The sequence below is a fragment of the Scyliorhinus canicula genome, chromosome 28 (assembly GCF_902713615.1).
Source record: "Scyliorhinus canicula chromosome 28, sScyCan1.1, whole genome shotgun sequence".
In the NCBI taxonomy this organism is placed as follows: Eukaryota; Metazoa; Chordata; class Chondrichthyes; order Carcharhiniformes; family Scyliorhinidae; genus Scyliorhinus; species Scyliorhinus canicula.
The window spans coordinates 10,975,317-10,991,415 of NC_052173.1; the positions used below are offsets into that span (position 1 = coordinate 10,975,317).

The following is a 16,099-nucleotide window of genomic DNA, read 5'->3' on the forward strand; positions in this document are numbered from 1 at the left end:
GCCAAGGGTTTTTTTTTAAAAAGTGGGAAACGCCAGATGTTACTACTTGCAAGCAATCTCGGGTCAAGTGGTTTATAACCATTATCTGAAGCAGGAAATGAGATTTCACACTGATGGACTTTTCTCCCTTTAATCATTTACAGCTTCACACTTGCCGGGGCTTCCTTTGCAATTTACTTTCTGCGCCGTGTTGGAGAGAACTGGTCACAGCAAATGTCAGTGCTTCCCGGGCCCCCGATTAAAACCATTCACAGACTGCCACCAAAGGTTTATTAAGAACCAAATATTGTTGATGCAAGGTGGTTTTCCAGCCAGTATCACTTATATGGAGAATCACAAATACCCAGAAGGGGTACTATGCAATCAAATAGTCTCACCTCTAAAAATAAATCAGATGCGTCATGAAGGCACATGACGAGTGACCCAACTCGCAGCATGTTGTTGGCGTAAGAAAATGTAATTAATCCAACTGTGGCAAGGTGATGGAGAAACATAAGAAGGAAGTCCTGCAAAAGGTAAAAAGGTGAGCGTCAAATCGATGAGCAACTGGACACGTGGGTATATACACTGTACCGTTTGAATAGGACTGATCTACAGTAGCTCTGGATTCGCTCTTCCTCCTGCGAGGTATCAACACACACCACATTTCGGGAGTCACGACTACGCACACCTTCTAGGGGTTGGTTACGGACAGATATCTGGAACCAGCTGGCTTACTGGTTTTATTTGGCAGGGAGACATAGCATAGAATAAACAAGGGACTACAACCAGATTCATCCCACAGTAGAGCCTGTCCCAGATTTATTCCAGTGTAAACCATGCAGACTATATATATGGTACAAGGGCAACTTGATTCACTCCAACAATAGAACCCATATAGTGTTGTGCACGTGCAAGTATATACTCAATAAAAGTTGTGTACATTTACATTGTTCAAGGTCAGAAATATTGAACCACGCAGCAGTAATGCTGCCAATACAGAGAGTCCATCATCGCTATCAACTTAACCCCACATCAAATCTTGGGTCAAAGCGCTTTACTAAAACTCCTGATTTCCTCCCTCGAACTAAAACAACCCATCAAAATAACTATGGACAGAGCCACAACAAAAGAAAACACAGGAAAACTTGGAAACCCAGCATTTATAGAGCCGGTCGTCTCAATGGCATCCTTGTGCGCTGGTGGGTTCGAACAGCACAGAACAATGACCAATCATTCTCTCACTGTCCCTAGCCGTCTCAAATCTTCCACGATAGGCCAAACAACTGATTCTGCGCCATAATGATTCTGCCATTCTGTGAAAAGAATCTAGAGTATGGCTAGTTTCCGTTTTCAGCTTTCAAACAATTTTTTTGCATTTCCAATGACAAAACACATTCACTCATCGAGTTTGCTTGTAATTTTGCCTTTTGATTTAAAAAAAAATAATTCTATTCAGATGAGCAATAATGTCACCCATGTGCAATTTGACCACAGGGGGTTTGGTCAATCTTTTGATGAAAAGCTGTTAGGACGCCGATTAAAAATGCTTTTTCCAAAACAAAGTATGAACTTAACTCTGGGAACGAGTGCCATTTTAACAGGAAGGCCATGATGCCGAGAACTAGAGGGCGTGGAAATAGCAAGAAGAGTCATAGATGTTTACAGCATGGAAACAGGCCCTTCGGCCCAGCTTGTCCATGCCCCCCCCCAGTTTCTATCACTAAGCTGGTCTCATATCCCTCTCTACCCACCCTGCCCATGTAACTGTCTAACTGCGTTTTAAAGGATCAAATTGTACCTGCCTCTACCACTGCCTCTGGCAGCCCGTTCCAGATGCTCACCACCCTCTGTGTAAAAGGAATTTCCTCTCTGGTCTCTTTTGTATCTCTCCCCTCTCACCTTAAACCTATGCCCTCTGGTTCTAGACTCCTCTACCTTTGGGAAAAGATGTTGACTATCTACCTTATCGATGCTCCTCGGTATTTTATAGACCTCTATAAGATCAGCCCGAAGTCTCCTACGCTCCAGGGGAAAAAGTCCCAGTCTATCCTTATAACTCAGACCATCAAGTCCTGGTAGCATCCTCGTAAATCTCTTCTGATCTCTTTCTAGTTTAACAATATTCTTCCTATAATGTGACCAGAACTGAACACGGTAGTCCATGTGTGGTCTCACCAATGTCTTGTACAACTTCAACAAGACATCCCAACTCCTGTATTCAATATTCTGACCAATAAAACCCAGCATGCTGAATGCCGCCTTCACCACCCTGTCCACCTGCCACTCCACCTTAAAGGAGCTACGAACCTGTAACCCTAGGAGTCGTCTCTCTTGGCTTATTCTCTCTCTCTTCTTCTTCCCCCCCCCCCAATAAATATTGGAGCCATTAATCCCACAATAATAGATGTAATGTCATTTCACAGTCAACATTTCTTCATAGCCGAGGGCCGCAGCTCTTGTTCCCCGTTCTTATCAAGTAAATGATTCAGACATACATCTTTGGCTTCAGTCTGCATTTAGTTCCACGCCAGGTGATGTCTTTTATAACTTCCAAGTCGAAAGAGAGCAAATCAATATCTGCCAAAGTTAGACACTGGTACAATATAAGTCACTTCAATTCATACAAGAGCCCTCTTAGATTTCCATTTTTCTCTGCCTCTCCTAACCATGGCTCTTTTTCCTCATGCTCCATGTGGCCGAGTTGGATACATTTACATTGTGACCCCTGTTTAGTGTCCAATGCAGGTTAACTCCAACAACATACGCCATGACTACAATAGAAGATGTACTTACAGATGTTGGTGCAGCTCGCCCTCTTTGGGGTCTGCGGTTTTTAAACAAGCTACAATAATAACAGTTCACAATCGGAGAAATGGGAGGGAGAGCTAACTGACAACTGCCTTCCCAGAGGCCTTTGCAATGCTGCCTGGAAGATGTTTCAGAGAGCAAGTGCCTATTTGACACCTCCCAAACGATGGTAATTCAATGAACTGAAATCACATGCGCAGTTACAAGCACAAATACATAAATCTCCCACCCAATAACTGAACCAGCCGCCAAAAACAAAACGGCGCTCCTTGGTATGCAACTTCAGAAAATTTAGATGATGAAAGAAAAAGTGCGATTGTGTTGCAGTTGAAGTTCAAATTGCCACGGTCAATCTCGTGATACTTGGTTTCAGCTTCTGGACAGCGAAAACCAATAAGAAAATCGAGCCCTTTCACAGTTCAGAGGCCCTTACATCATCATGATTAAAAGAGGACGGTAATTTAGCACAAAGACAAAATAGGAATGGACAGAATGCTGGACAAAGCACCGAGCACACTGTAGAAATACTGACTCGTACATCAGCTCTCCGACACAGCGAGGTCAGTACAGGCAACCATGACTACGAGCAGTGAATAGACAGAGATGGTAAAATGCTGCCAATAAAAGGAAACACAAAAGGATGCCAAGAGCAAGCAGTTCAGTCAACTGCAGGTGGCAGAATCAGTCAGCATGAAATGGCAGCAGTGTGCACAAATGGGGAGGTCCAATAAGAACAGGACAGAAACAGCAGGAATCGGAATGCAACCAGCCACAATGCATCTGCGACAAAAGGAATTTGCTGTCCCCATTTTTAGTTTACTATTAGACTTCGTAGTTGGGATCAATGAACTTCTATTTTTACAGGTTAAATTCATCTGCTGGTCGCACATAAGACCCACACTGCACAAATAACCAAGACGATTTAGATTCGAGACTGGATTTATCAGCTTCCTTTGACAGGAACGAGCACGAATTTGATGTTAAATGACAGCAGGATACTTGGCACCAACCAGGTTGAAGCTAGAAACATAGCAGAGGTTACGCGCTGGATTATTTCAGAACAGAGATCGTTTCGCTGGCATACGGTCTCCAATTTTGAGCCAAGATAATTCATTTAATCAAATATTAAATTCATTTGACATGCAGCTGACTGTCACAAGACCCTACTCCAAACCAAAGCTGCTGGTTTCTACTAACCACTTCCATTTTTTGGTTTAGACATAAACCGACTGACTCTGGAGTGCGATCCATGTTAATCCACCAATAGGGTAGGCAGGAAGAGGCCCTTTCCCATTCTCTAACAACTCAGGAGGTGCAAATGACAGTCAGAGGGTAAACTGCCCTTTGAAATTTCCCAGTTCTTCTTCCCTCCCCTCAAAAAAAAACTCTCGCCTTTGGGTGGAAGAGTTGCTGCCTCACAGCACCAGAGTCCTGGATTCAATTCCGACCTCGGGTGATTGTGTGGAGTTTTCACTCTGACCTCAGGTGACTGTCTGTGTGGAGTTTTCACTTTCTCCCCGTGTCTGCGTGGGATTCCTCTGGGTGCTCCACAGTCCAATGATGTGCAGGTTAGGTGGATTGGCCATGCGAAATAGCCCTCAAGTGTCCAAATATGTGCAGGTTTGGTGGGGTTATGGGGATAGGGTGCTCTTTCAGAGGGTTGGTGCAGACTCGATGGGCCAAATGGCCTCTCTCTGCACTGGAATGGAAATGGAAATCGCTTATTGTCACAAGTAGGCTTCAATGAAGTTACTGTGAAAAGCCCCTAGTCGCCACATTCCGGCACCTGTTCGGGGAGACTGGTACGGGAATTGAACCGTGCTGCTGGCCTGCCTTGGGCTGCTTTCAAAGCCAGCGATTTAGCCCAGTGTGCTAAACCAGCCACTGTAGGAACTCTAAATGTAACACCTCACACTCACGAACATTGTGAATTCTACTTTTTTTTTTAAATTTGGGTACCCAATTATTATTTCCCCCCCCCTCCCAATTAAAGGGCAATTTAGCATGGCCAATCCACCTAACCTGCACATCTTTGGGTTGTGGGGGTGAGACCCACGCAGACACTGGGAGAATGCGCAAACTCCACAGGGACCGGGATTCGAACCCAGGTCCTCAGCGCTGCAGTCCCAGTGCTAACCACTGCACCACCGTGCAGCCCCTGTGAATTCTACTTTTTAAACCCATTTCATCAGTATCCTTTTGTAAGTTTCATTTGGTCTCACTTCCAGATCACCTGTGAATTTTGACACCACTTCAAAAAAGGTCATTCTCAAAATCATTGATGTGCACAGTGAACTGAAGCAGCCAAAACTGAAACTGGTCACAGGCACCCACTTCTAACCACTGAGAATTTGTCTTTCATACAGTATTTTCCCCTTTTTAAAAAAAAAAGTAAATTTGATCAAGACTGGAATCCTGGCTCCAATGTCATAGGCCTTAATTTTCTATAGTAATTTCCCCATGTGAACTTTGTAAAAAGGTTTTCCTAAAGTTCACAGACACTACATTCTGCTTCATGTCTGTTACCTCCAAAAAGATTTTTGCAAGATTTGTCAAGCACTGATATCCCTGTGGAGATTTAACAAATTCAGTACAGGCTAGGGATCAAATTGGAGGCCTTCCCAGTCGGTATACGTGACTCACCACGTCACTGGTTAAACGCGAGTCATTTTCCATCAGGAAAGGGCTTTCAAAGTTTAACTTCAATCAAAATTAAGTTCTCCAGGAGTAAATATGTTGGGGATTGAAGTTAAAATGAGTGTACAAGTAGGAGTCACAGCACTCCAAGCCATTCCTTGCCTAGAATTTATTTAATTTCCTCAAGAAGCTCTCATAGCTAACTACATAACCCAAAGAAGACTCCACTGCTGGTTTTAACCTAATCTGCTGATGATTACATTTTCCAGCAGTTTAAGGTCATTTTAATTTGGGCCAGAGAATAAAGTGAAAAAACTACATTCGCTCCGAATTTAAACTGACAGACCAGAGTGCGCACACATACTTGCTAAGGGGGTGCATTGTCCACCCCTTCAATTACATGTTTTGTTTAAGTTTTAAGTTTCCTTTGAGATTTTGTTTACTGTGATGCAGTATCCCTTTAAACAACACTGCATTTTTAGGGTGCAATTTGACCAAAATATTTTGAAGTGTCATTTTGGGAGGGTTTGGCAGAGTGTTTGGGCGAGATTCACACCGCTATTCAACCAAACCTCTTGGGGAGTTTCTCCCCGGTCCAGAACACACTTACGAAAGTGTGGAATTCAGCAATTGACTTTTTTTTTTAAAATAAAAAAAAGGGAAAATCGCTGCAGGCATGAAAGACATATTCTCAGTGGTTAGAAGTGCACAGGTTTCAGCTCTAGGCTGCTTCTGTTCACTTCAGAAATGTTTTCATTATTGGGGAGCTGAACTCACCGGCGAGACCGGTTCCTCAGAGATCGGGCTGCCATTTTGACCCCCCCCCCCCCTTTATTCAGCCCCTTCATTCTTCCCCACCTTTCATGGACATGCCCCCTCAGGCTCAAAACTTTGGCAGTGCCACCATGCCACCTGGGCACTACAGTGCCAGGCTGGTAGTGCCAAGGTGCCACCATGCCCTGTCCCCTACCACCCAGGGGTCTCCAAAGGCCTGGGAGTCCCCCAAGTGCCGTTGGGCCTGGCCCACGTCTGTGTGGACCAGTACTAACCGGTGCCTGGTCCAGACCTCGTTGGTAAGGCCGTTGGTTGCCAGGCTCTGGGAGAATCCAACGCAAACGTGTTTAAATTCGCCTAATGGCTTTTTAAAATATGTACATCTGGATCATGCCCAGCATGGACGAGATCTAGATCATGACGTCCCATCTCACGGCGTCAAGGCCTCCCGCAAGCGTCATCGGCCTCTTCACGCTGCCAAATCAGGTGCAGCGAGGTCGGTAAAGTTTGTTCATTTGGTTAACCAAACGAAGCACACTTGCCAAGAGCGCATACCACCTATGGCTCACATCAAAACAGCACAAATTGTAGATAAAACAGTCGGCAGCAATATCTCTAACCATTAATTAGGAAACGATTCTTTCGAATCTAGAGCAAAGTAGGATGTTTTAACACAGTATAGCTTGGTGTGCACAGGGGTTTGGATTGGGGATGGAATACATACAAACCAGCTAAAAGCATAGCCATATTACAGGACTGCGCCGAACAGATAGTTCAAGAGAGGCGAACAAAATAGTGGCGAGCACCACTCAGGAGGTGCAGCTGAAAGCACAAGCGGTCAGTCCCTTCCCAAAAACCATTCCGCCCGTACCAAACCTCGGGAAATGGGCATCTGGAATAATAATCCAGAGGTCACGAGTTAGAGAATTTGAATTCATTTATGTATATATTTTTGTTTTACCAAGTAGCCACAAAGCTATGAGACTGTAATAAAAAGGAAACCTGCCTGATCTGGCCTATGTGTGATTCCAGTCCCACACCAAAGCGACTGACTCTTAATGCCTTCTGAAGTGGTCTATCATCCCAAGGAAATAATAAAAAAAAAACGTATGGTTTAAAATTCTTTCCTGTACCACATCAATCCTAAAGAAATCGTACACAGCCATTGTCAATAACTTGTACTTATAAACCGCCTTTAACGTAATAAAATATCCAAAGATGCTTTCGAAGAGCGTACTCAGCAAAAATCGGGCTCAGTCACACACGGTGATATCAGGACACACGGCCGTAAGGTTGGTCACAGAGACAGGTTTGAAGGAGCATCTTAAAAGTGGGTGGGGAGCAGAGAGGTTCGGGGGAGGGTCTCCAAAGCCTGGGGGGGGGGGGATGAGCCAGCTGAATACACAGCCGCCAATGGTAAAACAATTCGAATCGGGGATGCTCAAGAGACCAGAATCAGAGGGAGCCAGATATCTCGGAGTTGTGTGAGGTTTCAGAGTTAGGGAGGGCTGAACCCAAGGCGCTGCTTTACCAGGAGGGAGTGTGCGCGCGTGCGTGATCGATAAACAGGACTTGGTGTAACCAAGGACACAGACATTCGGATGATCTCACGTTTGCAGAGTAGACAGCGGGAGGCTATTCAGGAGTGTATTGGATCAGTCAAGTCGAGAGGTAACAGCAACGTGATGTGCAAATGAACCGAGGCAGGGCAGAACGGCAATGGAAGTGGAAATATAGACGGTCTTAGGGGGTGGCGCAAATCGTGGTCGGAAGCTCAACTTGGGGTCATATTCAACACTCCGGTTGCGAGCAATTAGGTTCAGTCTCAAGACAGTTCCCAGAAAGCAGGATGAAGTCAGTAGCTAGGAAATGGATCTTGAAGCAGAGACCGAAGACAATGGGTTCAGTCTTCCCAAAGATAAATCAATGGGGCTATGAACAAGTTATCGATAACTAACTATGCAGCACTGAGCTGGGTAAACAAGATTTGTTCCACTCTTGTCAGGATGTTCTGTTGAAACAGCTCGGCACAAGTACAGAAAACTATCAATTCTTTAAAAAAACGTTCTAGAGCAGGGACATTGGAGTTAAGGAACGGAAAAATATATAAAACAGTATTTAAATAGTTAGCTATAGCACGGTAAAATCCCCCTAACTTTGTCACACACTATGTGCCCCGTTTCCAACAAACAGGCTTTTCAGAATCATCAAACAGTACAGCACAGAGGGGGACACTCGGCCCATCTACTCTGCGCCAGATCACCCAAAGAAAGAATCACAAAGAAAAATACAAACCAGTGCTCAATTTAGAAGTAGTGTTATGGTGGGGATTCATTGCAGAGACTCTTCACTTCAGGCTCACCGTGTGACTCTATCTGTTTTGCAACCATTCGAAAGAGGGTTATTAAATATATTACATCACCGATTAGAACATATTGCAGCTGCTCACCTTTCTTTTAATATCTGTAAACTGTGAAAACATCAATGACCAGTAGAACGACAACTCCATTATGTAATAATAATACATGTCAAACATCAGCTTCTGCAACAAGAACATAAAACCTAGTTAATTATCAATGTATACGTACAGCATAAATCAGGCAAATATCATAAGCTGACAAGAACTTCAAATGATACAACTGAATGAATCTTGTTCAGGTTTCCTCGCTCTTCAGAAATATATAATATATATAGCCAATTAGGGGGCAATTTAGCGTGGCCAATTCACCTATCCTGCACATCTTTGGGTTGTGGGGGTGAGACCCACACAGACACGGGGCGAACGTGCAAACTCCACAAGGGCAGTGATCCGGAGCCGGGATCGAACCTCGGAGCCGGGATCGAACCTGGGACCCGGGATCGAACCTGGGACCTCGGCGCCGTGAGACAGCAGTGCTAACAATGCCACCGTGCCGCTAGGACACCAAAACAATTGTGGTTCCTTGTGCTGTCGAACATTTTTTTTTTTTTTTTTTTAGGTGTCAATTAATGGAGACTTTCATCCCAGGGTTCTGATGAAAGGTCATCAACCTGGAACACAAGACATAGGAGCAGAATTAGGCCACTTAGTCCATCGAGTCTGCTCCACCATTCTATCATAGCTGACATTTTTCTCCCCATTCAGCACAATGGTTAGCATAGTGGTTAGCACAATTGCTTCACAGCTCCAGGGTCCCAGGTTCGATGACTGTCAGTGCGGAGCCTGCACATCCTCCCCGTGTGTGTGTGGGTTTCCTCCCACAGTCCAAAGATGTGCAGGTTAGGTGGATTGACCATGTTAAATCGTCCTGAGTGTCCAAAATTGCCCTTAGTGTTGGGTTGGTTTAAAGGGTTATGGGGATGAGTTGGAGGTGTGGGCTTGGGTGAGGTGCTCTTTCCAAGAGCCGGTGCAGACTTGATGGGCCGAATGGCCTCGTTCTGCACTGTAACTACTATGATTCATTCTCCTTCCTTCTCCCCATAACCCCTAATCCCCCTTATTAATCAAGAACCTATCCACCTCTGTCTTAAAGGCACTCAAGTGATTTGGCCTCCACAGCCTTCTGCGGCAAAGAGTTCCACAGATTCACCACCCTCTGGCTGAAGAAATTCCTCCTCATCTCAGTTTTAAAGGATTGTCCCTTTAGTCTGAAATTGTGTCCTCTGGTTCTAGTTTTTCCTACAAGTGGAAACACCCTCTCCACGTCCACTCTCTCTCCATAAATGCACCAAGAGGACTTCGCAGAGCTCGATGGCATCTCACTTGAAAACACTCAAATGGAGATGACAATCAGGTGGCCATTTTCTTTTTCTTAAAGAAGGCATCATTTCGGTTTCTGGACTTGCGTAGCACCAACCTGTGCGACTTGGTGTCAATACAATATTCACCGCATGGAGAAAGGGGGAAAATATAGGACAGGAGAATTATAGTGCAACTTTACACGGTGGTGAAGTAGCACAGCCATTGGAGAATATATTTCACAATTTGCCCAATGAATGAGACCATATAACAGAAACATTATAAACTCATTTCCTGAAAATTACAGGGAGCTCTTTAACAAAAAGCAGGTCAACCTCTTCTGGACAAAACATAGAATTGTTTACTTCCAAAATAAAACCAGCGATCAAGTCACCGTTCTTCAGCTCTCACCTGATAGGGGTAGCTATACCAGCAGTGCCGTGTGTCCCAGAACCAGGGAGCCTGGAAGAAAGGAGAAGCAGAGTTACGTACAGCAGTGACCATACCAGACTGGCGTCAAATAGAAACACTTCAAAATGCTTCTTGTTCCCCAAACCACCACCCTCTCTCTTCCTGCCCCGCCCCCACCCCCCAAGGCTTTTTTTCCTGAAAAAGATGGCAACTCCCAGGCTAGGGTCCTGCTCCTCAGCCACTAAGGCTTTCAACACCTTAACCACCAGTCATTCTTCGTGCAATAGTCTGAGCCGTGGGCTGGTTGACCACGGGTGGCATCACAACCTAGGCTAATTCTTTATTAGGCAGTTGTCAACAGACTGCCCAATCAGGAGTAGGAATCTTGAACCATTTCCCTCCTAACCAAGCGGGCCACCATTAGAGTTCCGCGGAGATCCATTAACACAGCTCATGCCATTGGCTGAACTGGGCCCTCCTTCCCCTGTATGGCAGACTCCCATGGCACATGGCAAATTCCCAGTAATCCCACCTAACCTTTTCGACACTAAAGGGGCAATTTTAACATGTCCAATCCACCTAACCTGTACATCTTTGGATTGTGGGAGGAAACGGGAGCACCCGGAGGAAACCCACGCAGACACGGGGAGAACGTGCAGACTCCGCAGTCACCCGAGGTTGGAATTGAGCCCAGGTCCCCGGCACCGAGGCAGCAGTGCTAACCACTGTGCCACCCACTCGTTGCGGGTTAACACACAGGCAAAGTTTCGGATGACCTCCAGCTTATTGGAGGAAAATGTGGGAGACCAGCCAGAAGGTTGCATAAAAACACTGCAGAGATCGGTCAAAGTTGTATTTTAGAAGTGTAGCTGACAGCAGGTTCTGGGGTCTCCCTTACTCACCTCTATGTCACTGCATCTGCCAGTATATCTGCCAGTGTAGACCAAACAGAAGACACTGCAGACCCACATAAAGGCACCACGCTTGTCACTAGGTTAGAGTTCCCCTGTATTTTTTAAGCCCCACATGCTATAGAAATCTTTAAACCAGCATCTGATGGAAAGGTGGTAAAGCAACTCTCCCAAAACAGCAATTCATTCAGTCAATGCCAACATGCCTAAATGGCGCAGGAAGCCACATAGTGGCTGAACACTCTGCATGTCTAACGCCCACGGTGACAAAGAGTAACAGCAGATCCCGTGGAAATCAGGGCCCGTTAATTGGTGGTGGTGGTGCTCCGCAGCCTCCCCATGGGGAAGAGGAAGGAGCAGCACATGAAGGATGCATGATAAATTGCCATCTCCACCCATTTCCCAATCCAAGCCTAACTCCCTCCCACTGGAGCGAGGTACAAAACCAGTTAGAATGATCGTGTTCCCCAAACAACATCAGGCATCTCCCCCACCAGGCGTCTGTGAAAGATTGGAGGGGATTTGGGAGCAGATGGCCCATACGCCTGCCTTTCCAGAGATTGGTGAAGGGTGGACAAGCGGGATCCGCACACCAAAATATCAGGAGGATAAATATGTAGCTCTCTTGATGGATAAAGACACCATCCAGCTGTAGCACTAAAAAAGCTCAGAAGGTTGCAAGCTTATTTGATGGTCTGGGTGAAATCAATGGCATTAGTCACAGTCCACCCCCCCGGCCATCTCCACTGCTGCCCCCCCCCCCCCCCCCCCAATCTCCACTGCTGGCCCCCCCCCAATCTCCACTGCTGGCCCCCCCCCCCCCCCATCTCCACTGCTGCCCCCCCCCATCTCCACTGCTGCCCCCCCCCCATCTCCACTGCTGCCCACCCCACCCCCATCTCCACTGCTGCCCACCCCACCCCCATCTCCACTGCTGCCCCCCATCTCCACTGCTGCCCCCCATCTCCACTGCTGCCCCCCATCTCCACTGCTGCCCCCCATCTCCACTGCTGCCCCCCATCTCCACTGCCCCCCCCATCTCCACTGCTGCCCCCCCCATCTCCACTGCTGCCCCCCCCATCTCCACTGCCCCCCCCCCATCTCCACTGCTGCCCCTCCCCATCTCCACTGCCCCCCCCCATCTCCACTGCCCCCCCCATCTCCACTGCCCCCCCCATCTCCACTGCCCCCCCCATCTCCACTGCCCCCCCCATCTCCACTGCCCCCCCCATCTCCACTGCTGCCCCCCCCATCTCCACTGCCCCCCCCATCTCCACTGCTGCCCCCCCCATCTCCACTGCTGCCCCCCCCATCTCCACTGCTGCCCCCCCCCCTCTCCACTGCTGCCCCCCCCATCTCCACTGCTGCCCCCCCCCTCTCCACTGCTGCCCCCCCCATCTCCACTGCTGCCCCCCCCCATCTCCACTGCCCCCCCATCTCCACTGCCCCCCCCCATCTCCACTGCCCCCCCCATCTCCACTGCCCCCCCCATCTCCACTGCCTCCCCCCCATCTCCACTGCCTCCCCCCCATCTCCACTGCCTCCCCCCATCTCCACTGCCTCCCCCATCTCCACTGCCTCCCCCATCTCCACTGCCTCCCCCATCTCCACTGCCCCCCCATCTCCACTGCCCCCCCCATCTCCACTGCCCCCCCCCATCTCCACTGCCCCCCCCCATCTCCACTGCCCCCCCCCCATCTCCACTGCTGCCCTCCCCATCTCCACTGCCCCCCCATCTCCACTGCCCCCCCCCATCTCCACTGCCCCCCCCATCTCCACTGCCCCCCCCCCATCTCCACTGCCCCCCCCATCTCCACTGCCCCCCCATCTCCCCTGCTGCCCCCCCCATCTCCGCTGCCCCCCCCTCTCCGCTGCCCCCCCCTCCACTGCCCCCCTCCACTGCCCCCCTCCACTGCCCCCCTCCACTGCCCCATCTCCACTGCTGCCCCCCCATTATCTCCACTGCGGCCCCCCCCCATCTCCACTGCCCCCCCTCCACTGCCCCATCTCCACTGCTGCCCCCCCCATCTCCACTGCTGCCCCCCCCCATCTCCACTGCTGCCCCCCCATCTCCACTGCTGCCCCCCCATCTCCACTGCTGCCCCCCCATCTCCACTGCTGCCCCCCCATCTCCACTGCTGCCCCCCCATCTCCACTGCTGCCCCCCCATCTCCACTGCTGCCCCCCCATCTCCACTGCTGCCCCCCCATCTCCACTGCTGCCCCCCCATCTCCACTGCTGCCCCCCCATCTCCACTGCTGCCCCCCCATCTCCACTGCCCCCCCCCATCTCCACTGCCCCCCCCCATCTCCACTGCCCCCCCCATCTCCACTGCCCCCCCCATCTCCACTGCTGCCCCCCCCATCTCCACTGCTGCCCCCCCCCATCTCCACTGCTGCCCCCCCCATCTCCACTGCCCCCCCCATCTCCACTGCCCCCCCCCATCTCCACTGCCCCCCCCCATCTCCACTGCCCCCCCCCATCTCCACTGCCCCCCCCCCATCTCCACTGCCCCCCCATCTCCACTGCCCCCCCCCATCTCCACTGCCCCCCCATCTCCACTGCCCCCCCCCCATCTCCACTGCCCCCCCCCTCCACTGCCCCCCCCCATCTCCACTGCCGCCCCCCCCATCTCCACTGCTGCCCCCCCCATCTCCACTGCCCCCCCATCTCCACTGCTGCCCCCCCATCTCCACTGCTGCCCCCCATCATCTCCACTGCAGCCCCCCATCATCTCCACTGCAGCCCCCCCATCTCCACTGCAGCCCCCCCATCTCCACTGCAGCCCCCCCATCTCCATCACTGCTGCCCACCCCCCCCCCCCCATCTCCACTGCTGCCCCACCTCCCCATCACTGCTGCCCACCCCCCCCCATCTCCACTGCTGCCCCACCTCCCCATCACTGCTGCCCACCCCCCCCCATCTCCACTGCTGCCCCAGCTCCCCATCACTGCTGCCCACCCCCCCCATCTCCCCTGCTGCCCACCCCCCCCATCTCCCCTGCTGCCCCACCTCCCCATCACTGCTGCCCCCCCATCTCCACTGCAGCCCCCTCCCCATCTCCACTGCAGCCCCCTCCCCATCTCCACTGCCGCCCCCTCCCCATCTCCACTGCCGCCCCACCTCCCCATCACTGCTGCCCCCCCACCTCCCCAGCACTGCTGCCCACCCCCCCACCTCTGCCTGACCTCACTGCCGTCCCCCTCCCCATCTCCGCCGCCACCTCCTCCCCATTGCTGCAGCTCACCCACCACCTCAGTCCCACCTCCGCATTTCCGCAGCCACCCCCCCCATTTCCGCTGGCGCCCACCGTCAATGCCCTGCAAGTTTGTTTTCGCAAGCATCGATCCAATGTCCTTTTGAAAAATTAATCATCGACTCTGCTTCCACCACCCCCGTAAGCTCAGAGTTCCAGCTCAGTACCGCTCACTGTGGGCCTTCCTTGCATCCCTCCTGCATTCTTGTCCAAAATCGTAAATCGGACTCCCCTTGTCCCTGTCCTATCTATCTGCTATCGGGAACGGTTTTTCCCCATCTCCGCTGCTCCAAGGAGAACCACCCCAACTTCGCAAACCCACCCTTGTAGCCAAAATCCCTCAGCCCAGGAACCATGCTGGTCAATCCCCTCCGCACCCTCATCCTTCCTAGTCGGAGCAGCAGAGGGGACATGAGAAATGGCCCCTGGCCACCTGGGTTATTGGGGCTGGTGAAAAAGGGTGGCTCAGGCTAACCGCAATTCACTGACCTACTGCTTAGGGCAGTGCGCGTAATTCCCTCTCTTCTTCAAAATAATTTACAGTGCAGAAGGAGGCCATTTGGCCCATCGAGTCTGCACCGGCCCTCGGAAAGAACACCCTACTTAAACTCACGCCTCCACCCTATCCCGTAACCTTTTGGACACCAAGGGGAAATTTAGCGTGGCCAATCAACCTAACCTGCACATCTTTGGGAGGAAACCGGAGCACCCGGAGGAAACCCACACAGATATGGGGAGAACGTGCAGACTCCGCACAGACAGTGACCAGAGGTCGGAATTTGCATATATTCAGAGATTCAAACATGGTGCCTAACTCCTGTTCCACAGGAATCACCGGGCAGAAAACCCATTATGCTGGAAACGCTGCAAGAGAGACACAGATTTTTTTTGTTGACTTTATATACTCGCACAGCCTGTTCCACTGAAAACAGATTTACTGATCAAAAATATTCTTTTGTGCGCAAATCGCAGACTGCACGTTTCGCACACGAATATTTTAAAGCTTTTTATTCACAAAGAACATTTAGTGGTAGTGCGTGCGATTAAAAACTGTTGTTTTAATGTCATACAGAACTGGAAGAGGTATTGGGCACAATCTCTGGTCAATGCAAGTTCACGAACAGTAGACAGCGCAACCATACAGATGTGCCCCGACCTCTGTGCCGGAGTTAGCTGATAAAAAGCCATCCAGGTCTTCGCTATCCATCAGAAGAATACATTGAGAATATGGACGACGTTGGCACTTGTGCCCCTTTCCCAGCTGCCCCATAGCATGGTAGCCATGGGCATTTTTCTTGAACTGTTACAGCCCTGGTGCCAATGGTTTTCCCCACACAAGAATAAAAAAGGTGGTGGTGTTGGCAGAGAACTGCAAGATTTGAACCCAGCAACAAAAGAAAAAGGAAATACATAAACAAATTAGGATTGTGGGCAACTGCAGGTTATGGTGTTCCGGTTCCTGACCTTGGCACAGTAGATTGCAGGGGAGGGAGGTGATGGTTGAAGTTCAGTCCATTGCTGCAGTAACAGTCCAATCATGCAGGAGAGGGTGCAAGAGGTACAGATTAAGTACTAGCTCTCATTGAGCTGACAGTGTTGTAG

At 50.0% G+C, this 16,099-nt stretch overlaps 1 protein-coding gene across 2 annotated transcripts in view; it reads right to left on the minus strand.

Moving 5' to 3' along the window:
- Positions 1-16,099, minus strand: part of cers5 (ceramide synthase 5) — a 100,100-nt gene that overhangs the window by 25,505 nt on the left and 58,496 nt on the right. Inside the window, exons 5-8 of one of the 2 annotated variants that reach the window (XM_038786603.1) lie at positions 10,331-10,381; positions 8,651-8,743; positions 7,208-7,276; positions 378-506 (exon numbers count right to left, since the gene is read on the minus strand). In XM_038786603.1, the coding sequence (XP_038642531.1) occupies positions 378-506; positions 7,208-7,276; positions 8,651-8,743; positions 10,331-10,381 (342 nt within the window). The remainder of the gene's footprint in view (positions 1-377; positions 507-7,207; positions 7,277-8,650; positions 8,744-10,330; positions 10,382-16,099) is intronic. The other variant, XM_038786604.1, reaches the window with a different exon arrangement.